Raw genomic sequence first — 26,486 nt, 5'->3', positions numbered from 1 at the left:
GCTGAAATCTAGTCAGAAAATGGAAAACATGTTCTTGATGATATTTCTTGATTGTGGTGAGTTTTTGTTACAGGGCGTGTCCGTGGCGTGGCGTCAAACTTTGATGTACCGCCAGAACACACAAAGTTGCTATAACTTGAGTGTACATTGTCCAATCAGCTCCAAACTTCACATGTCTGATAAGAGTCCTGCCCTGAACACATAGTGATAGTGCCACCTAGTGGCAACAGGAAGTAAGTGCTGCGTGGCGATTTTGAGCTGATTTACGTGACATTTTCATGTCGTGGTCCGCACGTGTTATGACGGCACGTGACGCGGCCGCAGCACGCCCCGAGTTGCGTGGAGTGCGAGGTCCCGTCCATTGCTGCTTGCAGCTTTAATATTATAATTATTATTATTATTATTATAGTTGGAAAAATTTTGTAAACATTGCTGTGACTTCGGCCCTCCAGAGTTGATGAGCTTTACGTATTAGAATCTATTTTGGTGAAAAGTTTAATGAGATCCTTGGAGGGTGAAGCAATCCAATAAAAACTTTCCACAGACTCAAACAGTTCATTTTCTGAATTTTCAAGGTCAGGTACCTTTGAATGAGTTGTCAATGTTGTTGGGGTAATCATTATAACAAGACTTTTTTTCATTCTTTTTTAATTATTATTCTAATAATCTGTTTGTGTAATCTGTTTTATTATTTTACATTTATTTTAGACAACAATAATGGATTACACGTTGAATGTAACATATATAACTCTTAGTGGGCTTGTAGAAGTGCACAAATACAGATTTGTTTATTTTTTGGTTTTGTTTACAGTATACATTTTAATAATTTGCAGTAATTCTACAGTTCTGTACCTTATCTGTATCCACAAAAACCTCCACGAGCCTATGTACATTTTCATTGCAGCTTTGCTACTGAACTGTGTTTTTTACAGCACTTCTATTTACCCAAAGCTTCTGATAGATGTTTTATCTGAAAAACAGATCATATCATATCCAGTCTGTCTCTTTCAATTTTTCATGTTTTACTACACTGGCAGTTCAGAGTTCTTACTGTTGTCAGCCATGTCCTATGACAGGTATGTGTCTATATGTAAACCTCTGCAGTATCCAACCATCATGACAAAAACTACAGTGAGTATTTTCCTGGTTTTATCTTGGCTTGTACCTGCTTGTCATATTGCAATCCTAGCAATACTGAGTGCTGAAACTAAACTGTGTAACTTTACTTTAAAAGCAATATTTTGTAACAATGCAATTTACAGACTCCAGTGTGTACAATCAAAAGTAATTACTATACAGGGTGTGGTTGCTTTATTAGATCTTGTAATTCTCCCCATGCTTTTCATAATTTGTACATACACAAGGATACTTATATCATCTTACCGAAGTTGTAGAGAAGTCAGGAAAAAAGCAGCAGAGACCTGTTTACCCCATTTGTTGGTTTTAATCAGTTTCTCCTGTTTAAGTGCATATGATGTCAGTATAGCTCGGGTGGAATCAAATCTTCCAAAAACGGCACGATTAATAATGATGTTACAAATAGTTTTATATCATCCTTTGTTTAACCCACTTATATATGGCTTCAAAATGAAAGAAATTTCGAAACACCTCAAAAGGTTGTTCCGTCCAGCCAAAATAATTTGATGTAATAACACTGATTTATAAGGTACAGTCATTTCTTCAGAAATTATTATGCAGACAGGTCAATTCTGTGTGTAAAGTGTTTAATGAACGCACTTATTTTCATAAAAATTAGTTTGTATATGAAAAGGAATAATATGGTTTTACTTACCAACTTACCAACCAACCATTTTTACTAGCTACGTATCTGCTTACCTGTAAATGATCCTATACCTGATGTCATATTGTGTTTGTATTTTCACTTTCAAACTTTGCCATTTAAAAGTCAAATGCCAACTGTACTTGACTGTTCAAGGAAATGATACTGTTAAGCATTTAAAGTAAGATAAAGTAAGTTTGTAATATAATAAATTATATTAATGCAGATGGCTACTGTGTTAAAACAGCACTGACAGTGTGGACATGCCTGTGTTCCATGTGTGAACATGTGCACTTGTAACAATGATAATTTGTCTTCCACTGCTACACACGCAAACTCGGGAAAAAGTCATTATTTTTGTCACAGCTCTAATGTTCCTTATTTACTGGCACTATCACTAAAACCTCTGACCATCACAGTCAAAATAGAAGGAGAAGAAAACAGTATAACAAGATATTTGCCAGGAACAATGGCAAGGCAAAGCTTTGAACTTTGTTTGAAAGCCTTGTGTTCAAACCATTGAAGTGATCTAATCTACTGGAAATAAGGAAGTGGATAAGATTTTCTAAATCTTGCTTGGACTTCCCCTGATTCTAGCAACATATTTTGGATGGTAGCAAACAAATTAAGTGACAGATAAGATGAGACCAAGATGACTCCAACATTTCTGGCTTGACTCTTAGAGATGAGAGACAGGGAATTAAGGTGAGAGTCGATATTCTCTTTATATCTGTGCTCCAAAGACAGTTATCTCTTTCTTTTTCTCTAGTATAAGTGATAAGTGAAATGTAGATTTAGGTGCATAATTATGGTAAATTACTTTATAATTTTGAATAATTTGCCCTAAAGGCAAATTATAGGATTAAACAAGAGAGGTCCTAAGATGTGGAACCCCACAACAGTTACTGGATACTAAGTTCTTTCTGTCATGAAAGTATGACTTGAACAACTTAAATGGTTACCTTCCGATTAGGGAACGACCCGCTCTGCCTCTGGGCCACAGCTGCCCCAGGACAGTTTCAGAGAGTCCCACCCAGTTTTCCAATCTCAGCAACAGAATTTTATGGTCCACTTTGTCAAAAGATACGATCTAACGATACCAAGACAAAGACTTTGCCAAAGTCGTTGTTCAAGCAAATGTAATTTAGCACCTAGTGCAGTGATGGGGCCGAAATCCTGACAAAAAGTTATCAACTGTAAAAAATGACTATGTTATTATTGAAGAACTTTTTGAATGACTTTAGCTAAAACCAATAAGTTTGATATAGGCTGATGGTTACTCAGAACTGTGGCATAAAGATTGTTCTTTAGAAGAGGCTTAATAACTTGCCTGCCTGTCAGCCAGGTCTCGTCCCTGGAATTTCCTCTACATGGATTCATTCTCCCCTATTTCAAATCTTATCTGTCAAGTGCCTACATTTGAGTTCAACCTTCAGTTCAGGGGTAGTAGTATAGGGAACAAACTTCAAACTGGGGCTGTGCAGGATGGCTGGCTTTATTGTTGGCTTGTGGAGATGTGTCCCTTGCTCTGGACTCCCCATTACACATTACAATCTGTCACAATAAATAACATTGTGTAACTTAGTGAGTCCTGTCTCCTTTAGTGTGTGTAAAGTGGATTGTGACACTGACAGATATATGATTTGCTGTCATTAGTCTGTAAATTCAGCATTCAGGTTTGAGTTGTGGTGATTGTTTCATGTACTTACCATGAGTAACAAACATAACCTATCTATGTGTTTAAATAGAGACACAGTCACGCAGTTGTTTAGGAGTGGCCTTCCAAAATTGCTGTACACAGTTTTCGAAATGCAGAGGTCCAAAAACTTAATTTGCAAGTGGCATGCATCAAAGTAGTTTTTTTTAAACAATTATCTCACAACTTTTATCGTATACCCCTGGTGATATACTGGTGACTATAGTGATGAGTATGGCCATGATCACCAGAGGTGGTGGTACTTAATAAGTAGCAAAGGTACTCATTGGCAAATATCAGTGCTGGTACTCAGTACTGCCCATTTCAGGCACACGCTCATGTAAACAAAGTTTAAAACCTGTTGATTCAGGCCTCCAGAGTTTGATGAAGTTGTTCACATAGCAGTTCTTTGTGGAGGAGTTAATGAGATCCATGGAGGGTGAAGAAGTCTCTTCTCTCCGTTTATTTAATTTCTTATTTATTTTAATAGTTTAATTTGTGACATTCTTCATGGATGATGAACTTAATGTAACATACATAACTCTTGATGGGTATGTGGAAGTGGACAAATACAGATATTTGTATGTTTTCATTATGTTTACAGTATATATTCTAATAAACGTGAAATTGACCCTTGAGTCGTGTCTTGTGGGTGGTATGTGGGGGTATGGATTATGAGGCCCATTGGCCCACGAGCCATCCAGTCCTTATATAACCACAGTGAGAGCCAAAGTCAGACACATTTTCAGTGGGTGTTGGTCAAGGTTGTCACTTATTCTGTTTGTGACTCTCATGGATAGGATCTCAAGGCATAGTCAGGGAGGTGGAGAGAGTCCAGTTTGGGGACCTAAGAACTGCTGTTCTGCTCTTTGCAGATGATGTTGTTCTGTTAGCTTCATCAGACAAGGACATCCAGCAAACACAGGAGCAGTTTGCAGCCGAATATGAATTGGGAGATGATGATTGTTTGAGGTTTGAAGTTTGAGGCCAGGTTTCTCTGCTAGTGAGCACTGAATTGCTCCCTCTGGGTTGGGAGTAAGTTGGTGCTGCAAGTGAAGGAGTTTAAGTATCTCAGGGTCTTGAGTAGTGAGGAGCTCAGACATCGGGAGGGAGCTTGGAGTAGAGCCACTGCTCCTTTGTGTCTATAGGTGCCAGTTGAGGTGGTTCAGAAACGTGATTGGATGGATGGATTATGGCTGATACTTATATAGTAGTATAGCCTTCCCAAGTATGTGCATTCTGTAATTACCTATGTATGCAGGTGCCGGCATTTAGAGGAGGAAGACTTTGTGTTGCAGTTTATTGTCTTCATTAAAACAACATTGTGTAATAAATCAGTGTACAAATAGATTGTATTGTTAAAACGCACTAGTCATTACCACCACTAACCACAGGTGTCACCACATCAAATAGAACTGACATCTTCTTAAAGGAACATTATGTAACTGTTTTACTTTAACATTATAGTTTCAAAATAATTTTGATGGCACACTGACTTGTAATCGCCTCAACTATGTCAATAATTTTGGTGAGATGGTCAAACTGGACATTATAGATGGAACCAAGCAAATGGGGAACTGAACCAGGCTCAGCAACCTCTGGAAATAATGGCAGAGGTTAAGAGACCGAAGAGGACATTGACGGAGGAAGCTAAGAAGAGAAAAGGAGAGAGTGCCCGCTGGACCACCGGATAAGAGTAAATCTCGGACTGGCTTTTAGTAGTTGCCGAGGTCCACAAAATTAAAGGTTGCAAGACAAATGCTGAAGTGGCCCGCTTGCTGTCAGACTGCTAAGTAATATTAGCTTGTCTTTTTTTTGTTGACTTCTTGATGTTCAGCTATGTCAGTTTTGATCAAAAGTAATTTAATCGGGGTCACGTGACGCAAATGTCGGAGTAACAGCTCGCCACCTCGGCTCCCGCAGCTCAATACAGTTTTTCGATGTAACTTTTGACATAGACATATAAAAAAAAACACTGGGCTAAATCCACCAAATTTGTCGACGTTCAGTCGTCCCAAACTAGCCAAGCTAGCATGGCAGACCATGCACCGCCGCCAATTATGGGTCAAGTGGAGACTGATAGCCTGTTAATAAGAATCACTACCAAGGTGCTCAAAGGCGTTGAAGCCTCCTTCGACAAGAAGATTGACCCTGTCCTCATGAGGCTAGAGGCTTGCTCATCTAAACTCGCTGCATTTGATACTCAGCTTAATGAGGCTGAGCAACGCATCTCCGACTCTGAAGATGCCATGGCGAACCACACTGCTAAGCTAGCCGAAGTCGGGAAGAAGCTGGAGACAGCGCTGGATAAAATTGATGAGCTAGAAAACAGGGGACGACGGTGTAACATTTGCATCATCGGACTACCCGAAGGCAGCGAGGGCAGCAACCCTGTCTCCTTTTTTAAAACTTGGCTGCCGGAGCTGCTGCAAGTTAGCTTCAAAGGCGGAGCTGTTAAACTGGACCGCTGCCACCGGGCTCTCACACGCCGTCCGCTCATGTGTTGTCTTAAGTGACAATGTGAGACCTGGACTGTAATTTCCAGATCTGGTGAGCATAAGGTTTAAGGTTTTCTGTTGCTGGATCGCTGCCCATGTGCTGTTGGACGGGGTATAATGTTCATTTTGCTAACGCACTTTTGAGGAGATGTTGGGGCTCTAAGCTCTGCTCAGTGTCGTTAAGTGTGTCTAGGTTTCCCGCTGACCTAAAGGTTATATTATTTTCTTTTTCAAACTTTCTGAGTTTTAGATCCTTTACTGTAGTTTGGATAAAACTGTCATTTTTATGAATAGAGCTGCGGGCCATACCTGAGTTGTGTTCTACTTTAAAAAAATAAAAAATAAAAAATAGAAGCTATTAGCTGGCCTAGCACCTTCCCCTTGGCTAGGGAGAGTAGCTTACACCCAATATGGGTATATAAGGCCAAAGTCTGACCCCTATGTGTACCTGTTATTTCTGTTTGATGTCTATTGTATATAGTTATTGTTTTGAAGTGAGCAAAGCATTGTTTTTTATCTTATGTTTATATTACATGTCCTTTGTTAGTTTCTGGGGGCCCAGGATGCCATCTACACTCCTCGATATTTTTTTCATTATACAATGGCGAGTGACAAAGCAACCTTAAAGATCAGCAGCTGGAATGTGAGAGGGATATACAAAAAAATTTGAGCTTCCTAAAAAAGGAGCATGTTCACATAGCAATGTTGCAAGAAACTCACCTGTCTATCAATGAACATTCCAAGTTGAAGCGTGATTGGGTTGGACAGGTGGTTAGCTCTTCATTTACGAGTAAAAGCAGGGGGGTCGCTATTTTGATCAGCAAACACCTGCCACTGTCTGACATTGAAACAATTTCTGACAAGTCTGGTAGATATGTAATGCTAAGGGGCTGCCTCCACGGCCAGGCTGTGTCATTGATGAATATATACTTTCCCCCGGTACAGTCCACTGACTTCATCTCACAGGTCTTTTCTAAATTTTCTGACTGGATTGGTCACAACACTGTAATAGCTAGGGACTTTAACTGTTATTTTTCGTCTGCCTTGGATAGACTTCCACCAGTGCAAAGTCCAATGTCTAAGAGAGCCAAAGCTATTTCACACACATGCAGCGAGCTCGGCCTTGTCGATGCTTGGAGTGTGTTACACCCTATTGATAAAGAATTCACATATTACTCAACTGTACATAAAACTAGCAGTAGAATCGATTTTGTTTTGACCCCTAAAACTTCACTAAATAATGTAAAGTTCTGTAGTATCGGGGACATTATCATATCGGACCATGCTCCTGCTTTTATAGGTTTAAGCAATTTAAATGTCGGTTTTCAGAGCAGACCTTGGAGATACAGCCCTTTCTTAAATCATGACCCTAATTTTGAAATATTTTTAAGAGAACAACTTAATTTTTTCTTTAAAGAAAATAAGACCCCTGATGTGTCCCCCGGTCTATTATGGGATACTACCAAGGCTTACATCCGTGGGCTTGTTATTTCATATACAGCTAGACAAAAGAATAACAGTCGAAAAGAACAGAGAAAATTGGAGCTGGATCTTCATGAACTTCAGACTGAATATAACTATAAACAGTCAAAACTGCGCTAGAGGCTTTGCTAACCAAAAAAGCAGAAAAATAAATGTTCTTTGCAAGGCAAAGGATGTACGAATTGGTGAATAAACCTAATCGCTATCTGCCCAATTTTCTTCGTAATAGGGCTCATACCCAGAGCATTTGGGTATCAGAAACTGGAAGGCCACTATTAGCTATAATAATGTAGAAATTAATGATACTTTTAAAATATTCTTCAAGCAACTTTATGCCTCGCACGTTAATGAACAGTCACATTTTAATATGTGTGAGTTCTTTACAAAAGTGGAGTTACCACAAATTACAATCCAGCAAAGAGAAGATTTATGTAAACCATTGACTCAGAGTGAAATTAAGAGCTGTATTCAATTACTTCCTAATAAAAAAGCACCAGGCCCGATGGTTTCTGGGCAGAATTTTATAAAAAGTTTAATGCCATTTTAGTGGATCCATTGTTCGAAATGTTTCAATTCTCATTCGAGGCAGGAGCCCTCCCTCCTTCTCTAATGGAGGCAAATATTTCCTTAGTACCAAAAAAGGGTAAAGCACCGGGAGAATGTTCTTCATATAGACCCATATCAGTTTTGAATTTAGATATGAAGCTGTTAGCAAAAGTCCTAGCCCTGCATTTGGAGAAAATCCTCCCCAATATCATCACTAATGATCAGACTGGGTTCATTCGGGAGAGGTATTCTTCTCATAATGTAAGAAGACTGATCAATATTATTCAGCACTCCTCAATGCATAGCTCTGAGGCTTTGGTTATTTCTCTTGACGCAGAGAAGGCATTTGACAGGCTGGAATGGCCTTACCTCTTCTCCACACTTCATAAATTTGGTCTGGGGGATGATTTCGTAAAATGGATCCAGATCTTATATACTTCACCTCTATCTGCTGTAATTACTAATGGGCTCAGGTCTAGTAATTTTAGTATTGAACGAGGCACCAGGCAGGGTTGCCCCTTGAGCCCACTGTTGTTTGTCTTGGCTATGGAGCCTCTAGCTGCAGTTATAAGACAGGATGTCAACATAACAGGAATCACCTTAAACGGTCAACAGCACAACATTTTTCTGTATGCCAAAGACGTGTTAATCTATCTCGACTCCCCAAGACAATCAATTCCGAAATTGATAGAGTTAATTAATAATTATGGGTCCTTTTCTGGATATAAAATATTTTTTTCTAAGAGTGAAGCCATGGCACTAGGCAAATCACAATTGTTAGATCCAAACATCTCACAACCATTTCGCTGGTCCCCAGACGGCTTTTGCTATCTGGGTATTAAAGTTTCTCCATGCTTGAAAGATCTTTACAAGCTTAATTTTACTCCCCTCATACGTACCATAAAGCATGACCTTGATAGGTGGTGTGGCCTGCCCCTATCTTTGCTAGGCCGTATCCATCTGATCAAAATGAACATTCTCCCACGTCTCCTGTATCTCTTCCAAATGCTCCCAGTTTTATTGTCAAGGAAAATTCTTGCATAGCTAAACAGTTCTATCATTTCATTTATCTGGTGTAAAAAAAGACCCAGGCTAAGATACAGTTTTCTTAGTCTGCCTGCCAAGTGTGGCGGCTTATCGGCTCCATCATTTTCATTGTACCAATTGGCCGCACAGTTTAAATATCTTGTGGAATGGTTCATACAGGACTCTAACTCTACTTGGCTCAGCTGTGAATCCGCCTCTTTGGATGGAATCCCCCTGCGCAATCGTTATTGATAAATGACAATATGGTCTTAAGGAATATGTTAAATATTTGGAGGCAGGTCAGGAAGTTAGAAGGGTACAATAATTGTCTTTCGCTATTAACCCCTCTTCATGATAACCCAGACTTCCCACCTGGCCTTCGGGCTGGTCTGGCCGACTAGGGCCGCAGAGGCATTAAGGTGGTTGGGGACATGGTCCGGGGTGGCTCAGCCCTCACATTCCAGCAAGTTAAAAAGAAGTTTGGTGTCTCCAATGGTGACTTTCTTAAATATCTGCAGGTTTGGAATTTTGTCTTGTCCAAGTTAAAAGTGTTCTCTGGGGGACTTGCCATCTCTCCTGTGGAGTCTCTTTTGGTGGATAATTTACAGCTTAAATTCCTTACCAAACGGCTTTACAGCATACTGTGCGGCTTCAAGGAGGACAACTCCGATAAAGTTAAAGACAAATGGGAATCTGACCTAGGTACTACAATAAAACCAGAGGACTGGGCTGCACCGTGTAACCAGCCATCCAATGTCTTAGCTTCTAACTCAGCCTGGGAGAGACAATTTAAGATTTTACATCGTCTTTATATTACTCCTGAGGTCAGACACAGAATGAATCCTGCCATATCAGATCTTTGTACTAAATATCAATCTGCTGTTGGCTCACTTTTTCATTGTTTGTGGAGCTGCCCCCATATCCAGCAGTTTTGGATCACAATTGCTCAACAGCTCGATAAGATCTTTAAGCGCCCGTTACATCTGGGAGCCAGGACTTGTGTGTTGGGTCTGCCTGATGAGTTACCTGCTGATCTTCATAACACAAAACTGGTGCATATTCTGCTGCACAGTGCCAGGAAGTGTATTCTACTCATGTGGATCTCTGATAAAGCCCCAACCCTAAATCAATGGTTGTGTACTGTGACAAACATCATTCCTTTTGAAGCCTTTTCCACGGCCTTGAAGGACAAACCCTTCTCATTCTACAGGATTTGGGACTCTTTCTTTGACTACCTGGGACCTGCTAAGGCCCAGAGGATGAAATCAGGACTGATGGATTTGGCCTGGAGGGGGGCAGGGGAATAGCATCACCCATCATGTTGAAGATGCCTATATACAGCATCCCAGATGCAGAGTTCGCTTTCTAATACATGCTCCCTAAAACTCTTGTTTCATTTATTTATCTCTATCTTTTCTTGTTTGTTAGTCTGTTTGTCTATCGGTTTGTTATCTAATTTTAATGTTGGTCTCATTACTTATTGTTCTTAGCTGCCTATCTTCACCTTGTGTTGTTTCGATGCACCAAATTGCAAGAAATACCCATTCTTGCATAATGTTGCTTTAAATCAGGCCTCCAGAGTTTCATGAAGTTGTTGATACGATGATAGCTCTTGGTGGCATTAATGAGATCCATGGAGGGTGTAAATGTCTCATAAAATCTTGATTCAAACTGTTCACTTTCTCAAATCTGGAGATGAACCTAATGCATTTCCTGGTCAGGTATCTCTATATGAATGAGAAAATCACATACGAAATCTTCATAGTGAAACTTCTTTTCTTTAGTTTTTGTATTCCTCTTCTACAATCTGCCTGTCATATTCATTATTGTTTAATCTGTGACAACATTAATGGATGATGAATTAAATGTAACATATTTAACTCTTGATGGTTATGTTGAAGTTCATAAATACAGATATCTTTATTTTGTGATTATGTTAACAGCATATATTCTAATAATCTGCAGTAATTCTACTATTTTGTATATTATCTGGATTCACCAAAACCTCCATGAGCCTATGTACATTTTTATTGCAGCTTTGCTATTCAACTCTGTTCTTTTTAGCACTTCTATCTACCCAAAGCTTTTGATTGACTTTTTATCTGAAAAACAGATCATATCATATTCAGCCTGTCTCTTTCAAGCCTTTTTTTATTACTCTTTAGGTAGTTCAGAGTTCTTTTTATTGGCAGCAATGTCCTATGACAGGTACGTGTCTATATGTAAACCTCTGCAATATCCAACTATCATGAGAAAAACAACTGTCTATATTTTCCTGGTTTTAGCCTGGCTTGTGCCTGCTAGTCAGTTTATAGTTCCAGTTATACTGAATGCTAATAAAAAACTCTGTAAGTTCACATTCAAAGGAATAATTTGCAACAGCACAATTTACAAACTTCAGTGTGTGAGTTCCAGAGCTGAATCTGTATATGGCCCGATTATTTTGTTTAATGTTGCATTTTTCCCTGTGGTTTTCATACTTTTTACATACAGCAGAATATTTATTATATCCTACAGAAGTTGTAGAGAAGTCAGGAGGAAAGCTGCAGAGACGTGTTTACCCCACCTGTTGGTTTTAATCAGTTTTACCTGTTTGAGTGCATATAATACCATTACACTAAGAGTGGAATCTGTTTTTCCAAAAACTGTGAGTTTAATAATGACTTTACAAGTGATTTTGTATCATCCTCTCTTTAATCCAATCATATACGGACTTAAAATGAAAGAAATTTCTAAGCACCTCAAGAGGTTGTTCTGTGTGAAGACAAGCTAAACAAATGTGTCCAAATTAACATGCAGTCATTTCATCTGTAATATGAATCTAAATATCTTTATTTTTTATTTAATGTAAGCCTTTGTTTCTGTGTCTAATATTATTGTAAGTTTATGTAATATAGAAGAATTACTAAAAATCTAATTCAAACTGCAACATTTTTATTGCACAGCTGCATCTGTTGAATTGCATTATGTTACTTTATCACTATAGTTACTTATATTGAAATTATTGTATTTCATATGTTGTATTTTACTTAATTGTATTCTTTTCTATTACATATTTAATATAATTGTATTATTATTGTATAGGGTGTGTTTTATTCATTATCCATACATATGCCTATGTACGTACTTATATTATGTATAGTAAACACATCAAGGTTGCAGAGTTGTACTATTCACATATAAGTCGTATGTCACCTTTTAATGTAGTCTCTTTAATCATGTCTATTTTCTTAGCTGTCTGGACCAGTCTGTTCACTTAAGGTTGATGAAAATTAAAGGGGACATCTTTAGCTAATTTCCAGCTCTATACTTTTATTCTGGGACTAGAGTAGCTTTTCATAATTGTATTTATTTAAAATAAATTTAAAGAAAATCGTATTTATCTTTTACTTGCCTTAATGAAGCCCCTCAATAGGGCTGGACAGTTTGCCCAAGAATCTATATCATGGTATTTCTAACAATTTGCAGGTTTCACCGTCATTAAAAGTGGTACACAGAATCTTAAAAATATATTTTGCCATCATGTATATACTGAAGGCTTTAAATACTATAGGGTTTTCTTGGCCCCACAAATTGATACAATACATGAAGAAATCAGAATGCATGAAAAAAGTTGCACAATGTAAACAATTTTTATTGTGCAAATGAAGTAAAAACAGGTATGTCACCACCTTTAACATGACTTCCTATTCAAGATATTTTACAGACATAAATTAGGCAAAGTATTTGAAGGTCCAGTGTGTAGGATTTACATTTACAAAACAATTACATGTCTCTCTTAATACCTTTTCTATTTGAGTCTGGGTTTTATTTTAAATGCCCAGCATGATAATGGACCTGTACTTGTATAGCGCCTTTCTAGTCTTCCGACCACTCAAAGAGCTTTTACACTACATGCCACATTCACCCTTTCACACAGTGATGGAGTGAAGTCCATCAAAGAGAAACTAACATTCATACACATTCACAGACCAATGCATACTTCAACATGTGGCACCAGGAGCCGGGGATCGAACCCACAACCTTCCCATTAGGAAACAACCTGCTCTATAGGCCACCTAAGGTAAACACTGTCTGGTTTTATTAATCTCTTTGAGTCTTTTAATCTTGAACAGTTAAAAATCCAACGCGTTATAAGAGACATACTCCTGACTTTCTGCTGTCTCATGGTATTACTCTAGTCTAGATAATATTGAATTGGTTGATTTTAATGTTTCTGACGTTAGGCTTTACTTGACAACATTGCTCCTACCAAGATGAAACGAGCAAAACATAACTCCCCTGGCTTAATGAGTGGTGATGAGAACAAAAGATTTATAGAATCAGTGCAGGAGAGCTGAGCAAAAATGGAACAAGAGACACTCCTCTTTGATATCCTAAGTTTGATGCTGGCCTCTCAAAGTGCTGTAAAGAAGCAAAAAACTCTTTCAATTTGATTGCTAGATGAAGTTTTATAACTAGGTTCAGGAACAAAGACCACGCCTTGCACTCATCTCATTTCCGCTCAAAACGTACTTAAGCACACCTTATCCGTTCACTCCCTCCTGGACTCAGTTTCCACATGATCTGTGTTAGACAAGAAACACAAAAACGAATACCTCAAACAACGGAGAACAAGCTCATCCTCAACCCTTCAGACAGCAACATGTTTGAAGACGAATGGCAAACTCCTGAAATCTCAGAGTCCTCTTCTTCGCCTACCATTCCTTCTCGCCAGCCACCACGGCTCCGCTCAACAATCCACGTGTCCCGACGCTCCCAGCCCTCATTCACCGACAACTACAACAGCATCGGTCAACAGCTCCAGGTGAGTCTTTGGTCTTTGACGTCCGATGAAAATCCCTCCTTCCAGTTGCCTTGGGCGAAGTCAGGGTGACCTGACATCACCTCGCCGTCTCTCCAGCCGTCCCTCGGCTGTAAACAAACTCGATTGGACGGTCACTCGCCCGAGGTGCGCCCTCTCTCAGCGAAGCATACCCTTCCAACGCAACGATAACAAAATGAAGCTTCCGACATCCGACATCATAAACAAGGGACCAGTCCCACTGATTTGATATAATGCAGTTCATACAGAAGCTCAACCTATCTTCAGCCAACCATCAATTAATTACCCAAGCCTCTTGCCGTTTTCTTTCGCTCAACGTCCTTGCGCCCTTTAGATTCATCCCGTTTTCCCATTCCATCAGTAGGATTATCGTACCCACTCGAAATCGCTTTCGTCACTTTCGGCAAATCCCATCCAAATCAGGAATTTCCCCAGAGCCGTACTAGGAGCATTCCTTGCATCCGGGCCACATCCACTGCTTCCAGACAGGGAATCCCAGATAACGTCACTAAACTCCTTGGCAGATGGTCTTCTCGAGCTTATGTCACGTACATCTGTAATGACCTAAATTAAATCAAAAACGCCATGCCTACGAGGCGATTTGAACTTTCTTTGGGGGTTCTCTACAAAGAGATATGAACAGACAGCTCCCCCACTCAGGGCCCTATCTTGCCGATCTGAAACACAAGTATCAAACGCAAAACGCAAGTAGCTTTGTGGGCAGATCTCGGGCACAAATCTAAAATGGGTTGGTCTGAAGTAGCTACATTAGTCATAGGTGTGTTTGGGCGTAACGTGCAATAAACCAATCAGAGCGTCATCTCACATTCCTTTTAAAAGCAGGCATGCTTGTTCCATGGCGGATTGCTATTATAATGGCGAATTTGCCAGGCGCACGCCAGGAGCGGTTCACAGCCGAGGAGACAGACGTTCTCGTCAGGGCCGTAAAAGACCGAGAAGTGACATTATTGACCTGAAATAAATGTAACACAGCCATACAATAAATAAAAAAAATGTAACGGAGCTTTGCAGGAAGAAGGCCCTGGCCTCGGGAGCAGTGTGCACGGGCCGAGCAGTGCGCAAGGGCCAGCTGAGGAGGGAGCAGCGCAAACACCAAGGTGCTGAGGATCCAGACCCACTACACGCCGGAGGACCACCCGTTCCTGCAGCAAACCGGGTTTGACATGCTGGAGCGGGAGATTTCTGGAGGAGGTTTCCCAGACTGTTGGCCCTCAAATTCTCACGTATCCCTACACGTGAAGTGGCTATACTTTTATCTTGAAGTAGTGTACCATTATCTTGCTTTACAAATAAAGTTCATTATTATTAATAATAAATCCCCTGGTTGATGTTCCTGCCTACAGGACTTTCAAGAAGTTTGATGAAGTTGTTTACATGTTAGAAGATGTTGGTGGAGAGTTTATTGAGATCCTTGGAGGGTGAAGTGAACTGATATAATTATCATTCATACTTATATACTTACCTATATTATGTATCATACACTCATCATGACTGCTAGAGGTGAAGTGTCTAGATAAGCTCAGGTTTCAGCGTTATACTAAAAGCCAACCTGTTCTTACTCTTAACTCATCAAATACTGCAGCTTTGTCAATGGCCCTCTGCTTGAAATATAACACTGTGGTGTCTAGTGTCATTTCTGGATGCGCCTGCCATCAAAGTCAGGTGATACAGTACAAAGAGCGAGAAAGTCAGCATATGTTGGGTGGATGGATGGTTCAAGAAACACAAGACTTTAATGCAGAAGACCACTGTTTGTGTCCCATGTGAAACCAAAAGTAAACCATTTTGCTTAAGTAATGTAAGTTATGTCACCAAATACTTTTTCTGCCTAAACCATTTCACAGCATCAACCATGCAAGCTTTATTTTTTAAGGTTTAACCGATCGTAGTATATTACTATTGCTAACTTCACCAGAAGTTGACGACATTGCATATTTATTAACTCCAACTTAGGTTGAGAGGGGCTCCTAAAGCATCATATTTTAAAGCAGAGGGCCACTGACCAAGTAGTATTTGACAAGTGTGGATGAGAGAACATGTTGGAAAGACCATATATTGTTTTCGCTGCCACAGAAGAGAAATAAAAACTTACCAGTGTCTTCATGCATTCTTTACAGCAATCAAACTTCCATAAGGCTGTCTATGAAAGATGGACAGAAAAATGTTCAGGTAAAAATTCTAGCCTCCATTGCAATAGAACATTTTGGGTGATGAAATGACATATTATCCTTGGCATGTTTAAGGTGGCCTATCCAGCTTTGGATACCTAGAAACATAGGGTCCCCTAATTGTTGCTGCTGCCCACAGGACTCCAGAGTTTGATGAAGTTGTTTACATGTTACATGATGCTGGTGGAGAGTTTAATGAGATCCATGGAGGGTGAAGTGATCTGATAAAAACAATCCAGAGAGCAAAGCAGTTCACTTTCTGAACTCTGAAGGTCAACACATACTCAAGTGCAGGTAACAATCCAAACAGGTTGAATGTAATCGTGTATGCCTGTTACAAAATCTGCCTGGTTTATACACTGAGATTTTTTTTTTTTAAAAGCTTCATGGATGATGAATTAAATGCAACAATTATAACCCTTGGTGGGCATGTGGAAGTGCAGAAATACAGATATCTTTATTTTGTGATTATATTCACACTATATATTCTAATAATCTGCAGTAATTCTATTATTGTGTATCTCATCTGGATTCACCAAAACCTCCATGAGCCTATGTACATTTTCATTGCAGCTCTGTTAGTCAACTCTCTAGTTTTCAGCACTGCTATCTACCCAAAGCTTCTGATTGACTTTTTCTCTGAGAAACAGATCATATCTTATTCAACCTGTCTCTTTCAGTGTTTTCTATATTATTCTTTAAATAGTTCAGAGTTCTTACTGTTGGCAGCAATGGCCTATGACAGGTATGTGTCTATATGTAAACCTCTGCAATATCCAACTATCATGAAGAAAACAACTGTCAATATTTGCCTAATTTGTGTCTGGCTTGTGCCTGCTTGTCTGATTGCAGTACCAGTAGCACTTAGTGCTAATATCAAACTCTGTAACTTTACTTTGAAAGGAATATACTGCAACAATTCAATTTACAAACTTCACTGTGTGGCCTCAAGAGCGCTATCTGTATATGGTGTGATTGTTTTGATAAATGTTACACTCCTCCCGGTGCTTTTCATCCTTTTTACATACACAAGGATATTTATAATAACCTTCAAAAGTTGTGGAGAAGTCAGGAGAAAAGCTGCACAGACCTGTTTACCCCACCTGTTAATTCTGATCAACTTTTCTTGTTTGGTTACATATGATGTCATTATAATTAAACTGGAATCTGATTTCCCAAAAACTGTACGTTTTGTAATGACCTTACAAGTGATTTTGTATCATCCTCTCTTTAATCCGATTATATATGGACTAAAAATGAAAGAAATTTCTAAACACCTGAAGAGGTTGTTCTGTCAAGACAAAGTGAACTAATATATCAACAAATATAAATAGTTTACTGGTATTTCTTTTGTAATAATAATGTTGAGATGAGATTTCAGTGATTTTTGACAGGAATTTAATTTACAAAGAATTTGATTATGACTCCTACTTAGTAAAATGTATCATTAGCTTCAGTATTCTTTGTAACATAATGTAGTTAAAAACAGTTTTAAATAAATGTTTCAGATGTAACATGTCTGAGTCACTTTTATGTGAAAGTCAGTAAGTCTGCAGTTGTATTGTGTCAGACCTGTAAAATGTCCTTAACTCTTTACATACAGCAAGTATGAATTTAATGTAATCACACTGAAGTAAAGGCCAAGAGCACAATTTCATATGTACTGTACACATATACAAGAGTCTTGTTTTTGAGTCCTGTGGTCCTTGCTTTTTTGGGGACAGGGATGATGGTGGATGACTTGAAGCAGGCTGACACATGACATGTCTCCAATGAGGTGTTGAAGATGTCCGTGAACAGTTGGTTATCTGTCTGAGCCCCTTCCAGACAGAACCAGAGTCATTGGCTGAGAACTGATGTTTGAGTTTCTCAGAGGACTGTTGTTTAGCTTCTCTCACCGCCTTGCTAAACTTGTACTTTGACTCCTTAAACCTGTCCCTGTCCCCACTCCTGAATGCTTGCTCCTTCTGCAACCGTAACTGTCTGAGTTTGGCTGTGAAACAGGGTTTGTCATTGTTATAACTCATCCTGGTGTGTGATGGTGTACAACAGTCCCCACAGAAGCTGATGTATGACGTCACAGCCGCTGTGTACTCGTCCAGACTTTCAGTAGCAGTCCTGAAAACATCCCAGTCAGTAAAGTCCAAACATGCCTGGGGATCCTCCGTAGCTTCACTGGTCCACTGTTTTAATGTCCTCACAACAGGTTTACAGAGCTTTAATTTCTGCCTGTATGGAGGAATCAGGTGGACCATGACGTGGTCAGAGAGGCCCAGTGCGGCGTGAGGGACGGCGTGATAAGCTTTGCTGATTGTAGTGTAACAGTGATCCAGTATGTTCTTCTCTCTGGTCGGGCATTTTGGGAGTTTGTGGCTGATGTTTCCTTTGTTAAAGTCACCAAGGACAATAACTAAAGAGTCCGGGTTAGTCTGCTCCACACACAGTATCTGGTCAGCGAGCATGCGCTATGCGTCCTGCACGTTGGCCTGCGGTGGAACGTAAACACAGACCAGAATGAATGAAACAAACTCACGGGGGGAGTAAAAAGGTTTACAGTTTATGATGAAATATTCCAGAGTAGAAGAGCAGTGCTGTTGGATCACTGTCACATCATTACACCAGCTACTGTTGGTGTAAAAACAGATACCTCCACCCTTTATTTTGCCGGGGAGTTCTGTGTCACGATCCGTTCTGAAGAGTTGGAAGCCTGCCAGCTGCAGCGCAGAGTCCGGTATCGATCCACACAGTCACGTCTCAAGCATAAAACAGAGGATGAAGAAAAGTCTCTGTTCTTCCCCAGAAGTAGCTGAAGTTTGTCCATTTTATTGCACAGTGAATGCATGTTGGAGAGGAATATTCCAGGTAACGATGGCGCAATGTCCTCGCTTTGCGGAGACGCACAAGCACACCGGCACATTTGGCTCTCCTTCTGCGTTTCACTGCGCGAGCAAAGGTGAACGCACCTTTGACCACAATGTCCAAAATTTCAACAGAAGAAAGAAGAAAAGTGGGAAACAGATCAGCTGGAGTTGTTCCCCTGATGTTCATGAGCTCTTCTCTTGTGAAAGAGCTCCAGGTATCACAGCCGAAAACTGAGTTAAGAAACAAAACAAGATAAAACAAAGCGCACCACGACACCCAGGCGACCGTACCTGGCGCCATCTTAAAAAAGAAGATTATGTCACAGAGTGTCACAGAGCGTCCAGCATAGCTATAGACTCATGCATAACTGTAGAGATAATCAGACCAATGGTCACCCTCCCAATACTTTCAGCCAATGATGGAGGGAATTCTGAATATCTGCCTGTTACATACTACCCCCAGGTAGATTGCTGAGTATTTTTAAGTGACCAGCCTTAGGTCCTGTGAAAGATTCATACAATTATCCCTGTGTTTTCCTAGTTTGTACCTGTGGGTTCAGGCCTCCAGAGTTTTATGACGCTGTTTACGTGTTAGAAAATCTTGATGGAGAGTTTAATGAGGTCTACTGAGAGTGAAACAATCTTATAAAATCATTGAACAAACTCAAACAGTTTATTTTTTTAATTCCTAACTCAAACTAAGTACATTCCGTTGTCAGGTAATTATAGAGGAGGTTATAATTTGTGAAGTCTGACATACTTTCACAATTTGTGTTTGTGTTTGCATGTTCGGCAACATACCTGTTTAATTTGGTTACATTTAATTTATTAAGTCTGGATGAAATGGATGAATTAAATGTAACATATATAACTCTTGGTGGCTATGTAGAAGTGCACAAATACAGACATCTTTATTTTGTGATCATGTTTACAGCATATATTCTAATAATCTGCAGTAATTCCACCATCATATGCCTCATTGTGATTCACCAAAACCTCCATGAGCCTATGTACATTTTCATTGCAGCTCTGTTAGTCAACTCAGTTCTTTTAAGCACTGCTATCTACCCAAAGCTTTTGATTGACTTTTTATCTGAAAAACAGATCATATCTTATCGAGCCTGTCTCTTTCAGATTTTTCTCTTCTACTTTTTAAGCTGTTCAGAGTTTTTACTGTTGGCAGCCATGGCCTATGACAGGTATGTGTCTATATGTAAACCTCTGCAATATCCAACTATCATGAGAAAAACAACTGTCAGTATTTTGCTGGTTTTAGCTTGGCTTGTGCCTGCTTGTGAGATTGCGGTGGCAATTGTACTAAATGTTAACAACACACTCTGTAGCTTTACTTTGAAAGGTATTTACTGTAACAATTCAGCTAACTATCTTTACTGTGTAAGTTCAAGAGCACTATCTATATATGGTGTAGTTGTTCTGCTTAATATTACACTTTTCCCTATGCTCTTCATCCTGTTTACATACACAAAGATACTTGTAATATCCTATCGAAGTTGTGGAGAAGTCAGGAAAAAAGCTGCACAGACCTGTTTACCACATCTGTTGGTTTTAATCAGCTATTCGTTTTTGATGACATATGACATTATTATAGTTCGACTGGACTCTGATTTTCCAAAAACTGTACGTTTTGTAATGACTTTGCAGATGATAATGTATAATCCTCTCTTTAATCCAGTCATATATGGACTAAAGGTGAAAGAAATTTCTAAACACGTCAATAACCTGTTCCGTCAGGCCAAAGTGAACTAATGTATCACCACTAATGTACTCATTTACAATCTTTTTTGTGTAATTATAATCAGAGAGAGAGATTTGAGGTGATCTGGTGCATGATGGAAGGTATTTAATGTAAGGATTTATTTTGTATGACTAAAGAACAACGTAACTACTCGTACAGTTGCTACAGATATTTAAATATTCAACGCAACATTTTTATACTGTATGGTAATGACGCTTTTTTGCAAAAAACAAGCCCTACTACCGGTAAAAACTTTATTATTAGTGTGAATAAGTTCACTTGAAATGACAGCCATGAACAAGAGTCCTTTTCTTTTCTTTTTTGGCGTTCAGTTCAAATAGTACAAAAATTGGGCTTGTCTGCATATCAGTGAGAGAATATAAATGAATGATAAAGAATTTAATTAGAATACTGTCTGAGTTTACTTTTAAATGGAAACACTGTTTCCTTGTAAAATCAATGTGTTATAATTAAATTTATGTTTGCTGTTGTATATTTGTCTCACTTTATATTAGATAGACATTTTTATTTTCTTTCCTGTGTTTCTCTCTGTGTGTGTGAGAGGGCTTTATGTTTTTCCTCCAAATCTAATCAAGCACCTTGGACAATTGTGATCAGAATCAGAAATACTTTATCGATCCCTGAGGAAAAATGTGTTAATGTATGATAATGTAGGTCAGAGAATAAAGTAAGAGGCCAAAGTAAAGACATAAAATTCCCCCAAATACTTAAAGAAGAAGGAAAAGCAGATCATTTGATGTATTTTCGTTTCTTAAATTCAAATCAAGCAAAGGATTACAAGGACAATATGAACAAACAAAAGCATCCAATTCACCCCAACTAAAAAACAAACACAAAGTACAGTGATGCGCAAAAAAAATTGAAAGATGCAAACAATTAGGTGAATAAAGAATTAAGGCTTTAACAGTCATCACATATCAACAGTATTCACCACTGTTTATTTCTGTAAAAAATACAATAATAATAATAATAAAATACAAATCTCAAAATAAAAGTAACCTGATCATGAATCTCATGAATATAATAAAAATACTAAAAAGCATCTCGTAAAGTATTAAAGTATTAAAAGTATTGTAAAAGGTCAGTGTAATAGAACAGAAATAGAATATCAGTAAAACATAATTAAAAGTTTACACACACTGGACACAAGATGTCTCCTACTTCACTGTTAAGTCCATTCTGGGTGTATGTGCACTGGTTGCTTCAGATTTCTACATCACACTTGTTGCATACTGGACCACAAAGTATGACCCTATCAAACGCATTAATCTCTGGTTATATGCAACAAAGGACACCTTTTTATGTTCAAACAAAGGTACAACTTCCCATCTCCACACTTAGAACATCGCCAACTTGACACTCTAGAGCTGCACCTCACTCACTGAGTGTCAAATATAGGCCACTGTCCAAAGTGGTAGGGACGGTGGAATACTCTGGGCTTAGAGCAACTGGCCTGTAGTTTCTGATACAACAAGAAAACAAGATAATTTGTTTGAGTTGGTATGTTATTGCAGGGGACAGATCTTAATAGCACTCTGAAATTGTTAAGTTAAGATGTGGGTCCAAATTCAGATTTAGAGTTAGGTGAAGTTAAGTTGGTTTATTTCCCAACATAGGGGTGATGGCAATGATGATGAGACGGTTGAGGAAATGGCTTACTTAAGATTGCAAGCAAGCAGGCAGGCAGACAGGTGAGGATCTTTATGCTAAGATAATATTGGCAAAGCTTATACGGTCCATAACCACATTGCTCCACAAGCTGACACACTTGTTGTCAAACCATTTCACTCTGATAAACAGAAATCGATGACGCCTCAGGCTTGCTTCACCATCTCCTTGAAGCTTATCAATATTGCACAGTAAAGGGACAATATACGTTCTAGCCCCCATGGCAGCAGAACATCTGGGGTTATGAAATATTATCCCTGGCATGTTTAAGCTTTGGATCCCAAGAAACATTGAGTACCCACGTCCCCCAGTTGTTGCTGCTGCCTACAGGACTCCAGAGTTTGATGAAGTTGTTTACATGTTACATGATGCTGGTGGAGAGTTTAATGAGATCCATGGAGGGTGAAGTGATCTGATAAAAACAATCCAGAGAGCAACGCAGTTCACTTTCTGAACTCTGAAGGTCAACACACACTCAAGTGCAGGTAACAATCCAAACAGGTTGAATGTAATCGTGTATGCCTGTTACAAAATCTGCCTGGTTTATACACTGAGTTTTTGAAAAGCTTCATGGATGATGAATTAAATGCAACAATTATAACCCTTGGTGGGCATGTGGAAGTGCAGAAATACAGATATCTTTATTTTGTGATTATATTCACACTATATATTCTAATAATCTGCAGTAATTCTATTATTGTGTATCTCATCTGGATTCACCAAAACCTCCATGAGCCTATGTACATTTTCATTGCAGCTTTGTTAGTCAGCTCTCTAGTTTTCAGCACTTCTATCTACCCAAAGCTTCTGATTGACTTTTTCTCTGAGAAACAGATCATATCTTATTCAACCTGTCTCTTTCAGTGTTTTCTATATTATTCTTTAAATAGTTCAGAGTTCTTACTGTTGGCAGCAATGGCCTATGACAGGTATGTGTCTATATGTAAACCTCTGCAATATCCAACTATCATGAAGAAAACAACTGTCAATATTTGCCTAATTTGTGTCTGGCTTGTGCCTGCTTGTCTGATTGCAGTACCAGTAGCACTTAGTGCTAATATCAAACTCTGTAACTTTACTTTGAAAGGAATATACTGCAACAATTCAATTTACAAACTTCACTGTGTGGCCTCAAGAGCGCTATCTGTATATGGTGTGATTGTTTTGATAAATGTTACACTCCTCCCGGTGCTTTTCATCCTTTTTACATACACAAAGATATTTATAATAACCTTCAAAAGTTGTGGAGAAGTCAGGAGAAAAGCTGCACAGACCTGTTTACCCCACCTGTTAATTCTGATCAACTTTTCTTGTTTGGTTACATATGATGTCATTATAATTAAACTGGAATCTGATTTTCCAAAAACTGTACGTTTTGTGATGACCTTACAAGTGATTTTGTATCATCCTCTCTTTAATCCGATCATATACAGACTAAAAAGTGAAAGAAATTTCTAGACACCTGAAGAGGCTGTTCTGTCAAGACAAACTTAACTGATATATGAACAAATATAAATAATTATAAATTTTGTAATAATAATGTTGAGATGAGATTTTAGTGATTTTTGGAAAGGTATTTAAATTTTAAAAGAATTTCATTATGACTCCTACAAACTAAGGTATCATCAGCTTCAACAGTACAATGATCACTTCATTGCAGTAATTCAAAACTAACAACATTTTGATCCTTTGAATTATAATCGAGTTACAGTTTTAAAAAAAAAAGTTTGTTTTCAATAATCTTTCAATTAAAAATATAACCCTAATAGCAGCAATGTAATTTATATTAGCTTCACTCAGAAATGCATATAGTCAATGCTGACTATATACTCCTTATTCCTGAGCTTACCCTGTACTGCAATATTGTTCGTGACATTAAAGAATTTCAGACATCCACTTAGTTGCATAAAGGTAAAGTCAGTCTTAAATGTCGTAAATGAGTCTTGTTCACCTAGCGAATTATCATCTCTTATGCACAAACAACACAAAATCACTTTAATAAACAAGAACATTCTGTGAATTAACCCATTTAAAATCTTTAAGGACACTTCTCTCATATCAGATCTGGAAATATTAGTCGGCCTGTTGAAACAGACCAACTGCCCGGTGATCCCCTGGCTTCTTATCTGACACCACCAGCAGCTCACATTTTTGTCTCATGATGAATTGGCACAAACTTCAGACATGCATGCTCAATTTTCCTCTAGCACCACCATGAGGTTTTCTGTGAAATGTCTCAACATGTACTGGAAGGACTAGGTGGACAGTGACTTTGGTGACCCTTTCATCTAGCGCCATTATCAGGGCAAATGTTAGCATGCTGACACACTAAACTAAGATGGTGAATATAGTAAATATTATACTGCTAAACATCGGCATGTTGGCATTGCCATCATGAGCATGTTAAGACGCTGATGTTAGCATTTAGCTCAAAGCATTGCCTCATAGAGCAGCGAGCATGGCTGTTGATGCAGGAAAAAAGTGGTAAGACTATTTTTTAAATTAGAAAAAAAAAAAAAATAGGGAATCATAACATGAATTACTCCGCCATTTTCTGGCCTAACAGTGCAGATTTCAGATTTCATTTGGTGGAGTTCAGGAGTATTCCAGGGAGCTGAGTGTGTGAACGAGACTGTTTTGGTTTTAATGGGAGTGAGCTGGTCGAGACAAGAGGAGAGTGTTTCATTAAAATAGTTGATAAGATGGCCGGGATCCTTGAGCAAGATACTGAACCCCAAACTGCTCCAGATGCTGTGTCATTGGTGTCTGAATGTGCATGGATGAGTTAGTTTCTGTTTGATGGGCTTTGCCATCACTTTATGAAAAGGGTGAATGTGCCATGTAGTGTAAAAGCGCTTTAAGTGGTCGGAAGACTAGAAAGGCTATACAAGTACAGGTCCATTTAGCATTTAGCATTTACCAAATGTAGCTGCTGTTAGTTAGTTAGCTTAGGCCTGGAAACCTGGGTCTGGGTGCTCGGAGCACAGGGGCAGTGTTGGTGTTTACACTGGTAGCACTGTGTAATACATACACCATAAAGGCATAACATCATATATTTAGCATGGTAATCATTAATATCTGTCATTGAAGCATGTCTAACACACACACACACACACACACACACACATACACACACACACAGCTTGAATGATGTTTTAAAGTAAACTAGTGCAGTACCCGTAGGAAGTATGTATTGCTATAGAAAAGTGTGAGGTTAAGTAGCTTTTTCATTGATGGCAAATGAGGTTTTGTTTGAAGGTGGGACGTCAGGGACATTTAGGACATATTATTTAGTCCTGTAATATAGGCCAGCATACATCAGAGAGAGAGAGAGAGAGAGAGAGATTTGGGGATCCAGCGCCAAGGGTTAGGGTCAGTCAGACAGTCTGATAACTGCACAGGTCTCTCACTCAACTTAATAAAGAGAAATGTCCCACAAAGCAACGTTACAGGACCAAACAACAGTAACGTAGTAACTGTAACTGTCTTTGGAAACTTATATGAGGAAAGAAAATACCACAGCAGTACGTGGAGAAGCGTCTGTCCTCCTGTCTGGCCTCCCGCCTGTCCTACCGACTCTTCGTCACATTTCTGCCCGAAAAACAGCGTCTGTCACTGGAGAAAAACTCGCGGAGTGTTAAAACATTCTCAGTCTTGCGAGTGAGGGAGTCAGTTTACTGCTGGTGATTATTGTGTAATAATTGTGTCATTTAGAGTGAAAAACGTAACTTGGTCACTTTCCAGGATGTTTGGTGGGTCAGGATCTCAATCACTACACATTATAACAGCATCCATGTGATTATAGAGTGTCCGCGGGTTTAGATTGATAGGGGGAGACAACTGGGAAACACCTTCAACACGGGCTCTGCAGTGATTGGCTCTGGTGCGCACGTGGCTACAGTGGCTATCGTTGGCAATGATTGCGGAATTTGGAAATAATTTATGAAATAATTTATTAATGGTATATTTGTAGTCCAAACAAAGCCGACGATGCACACCCTTAAACCACACAGCAGCCCTGTGGTCAGTCTGATCCTGATCTGCAGAGATATTTGAGCCACACACACACACACACACACACACACACACACAGACAGACAGACAGACAGACAGACAGACAGAGATTTCTTGCTTTATA

At 39.0% G+C, this 26,486-nt stretch overlaps 4 protein-coding genes and 1 pseudogene across 5 annotated transcripts in view; 4 read left to right on the top strand and 1 right to left on the bottom strand.

The window, feature by feature from the left end:
• LOC127365058 (uncharacterized) overlaps positions 1–26,486 on the bottom strand; it is a 205,371-nt gene that overhangs the window by 27,598 nt on the left and 151,287 nt on the right. The gene's annotated exons all lie outside the window — the stretch shown is intronic.
• Positions 1–26,486, top strand: part of LOC127365057 (olfactory receptor 6N2-like) — a 259,826-nt gene that overhangs the window by 232,492 nt on the left and 848 nt on the right. The gene's annotated exons all lie outside the window — the stretch shown is intronic.
• Positions 575–4,114, top strand: LOC127365074 (olfactory receptor 13C2-like). Its single transcript, XM_051402805.1, has one exon. It carries the CDS (start codon positions 718–720, stop codon positions 1,642–1,644), a length of 927 nt encoding a protein of 308 aa, XP_051258765.1. The 5' UTR covers positions 575–717; the 3' UTR covers positions 1,645–4,114.
• On the top strand, positions 10,071–21,152 carry LOC127365073 (olfactory receptor 6N2-like). 2 transcript variants are annotated; one of them, XM_051402804.1, is made up of 2 exons: positions 10,071–11,236; positions 16,788–17,366. In XM_051402804.1, exons 1-2 carry the CDS (start codon positions 10,878–10,880, stop codon positions 17,353–17,355), a joined length of 927 nt encoding a protein of 308 aa, XP_051258764.1. In that variant the 5' UTR covers positions 10,071–10,877; the 3' UTR covers positions 17,356–17,366. The 2 variants fall into 2 exon arrangements, with proteins under 2 accessions (XP_051258764.1, XP_051258763.1); XM_051402803.1 differs by lacking the exon at positions 16,788–17,366 and adding an exon at positions 20,103–21,152 and having other exon boundaries at positions 10,098–11,236.
• LOC127365070 (olfactory receptor 11A1-like) lies at positions 16,185–24,565 on the top strand (annotated as a pseudogene).

The sequence above is a fragment of the Dicentrarchus labrax genome, unplaced genomic scaffold, assembly GCF_905237075.1.
Source record: "Dicentrarchus labrax unplaced genomic scaffold, dlabrax2021, whole genome shotgun sequence".
Classification (NCBI taxonomy): domain Eukaryota; kingdom Metazoa; phylum Chordata; class Actinopteri; family Moronidae; genus Dicentrarchus; species Dicentrarchus labrax.
This window is presented reverse-complemented; position numbering and strand designations above follow the sequence as displayed.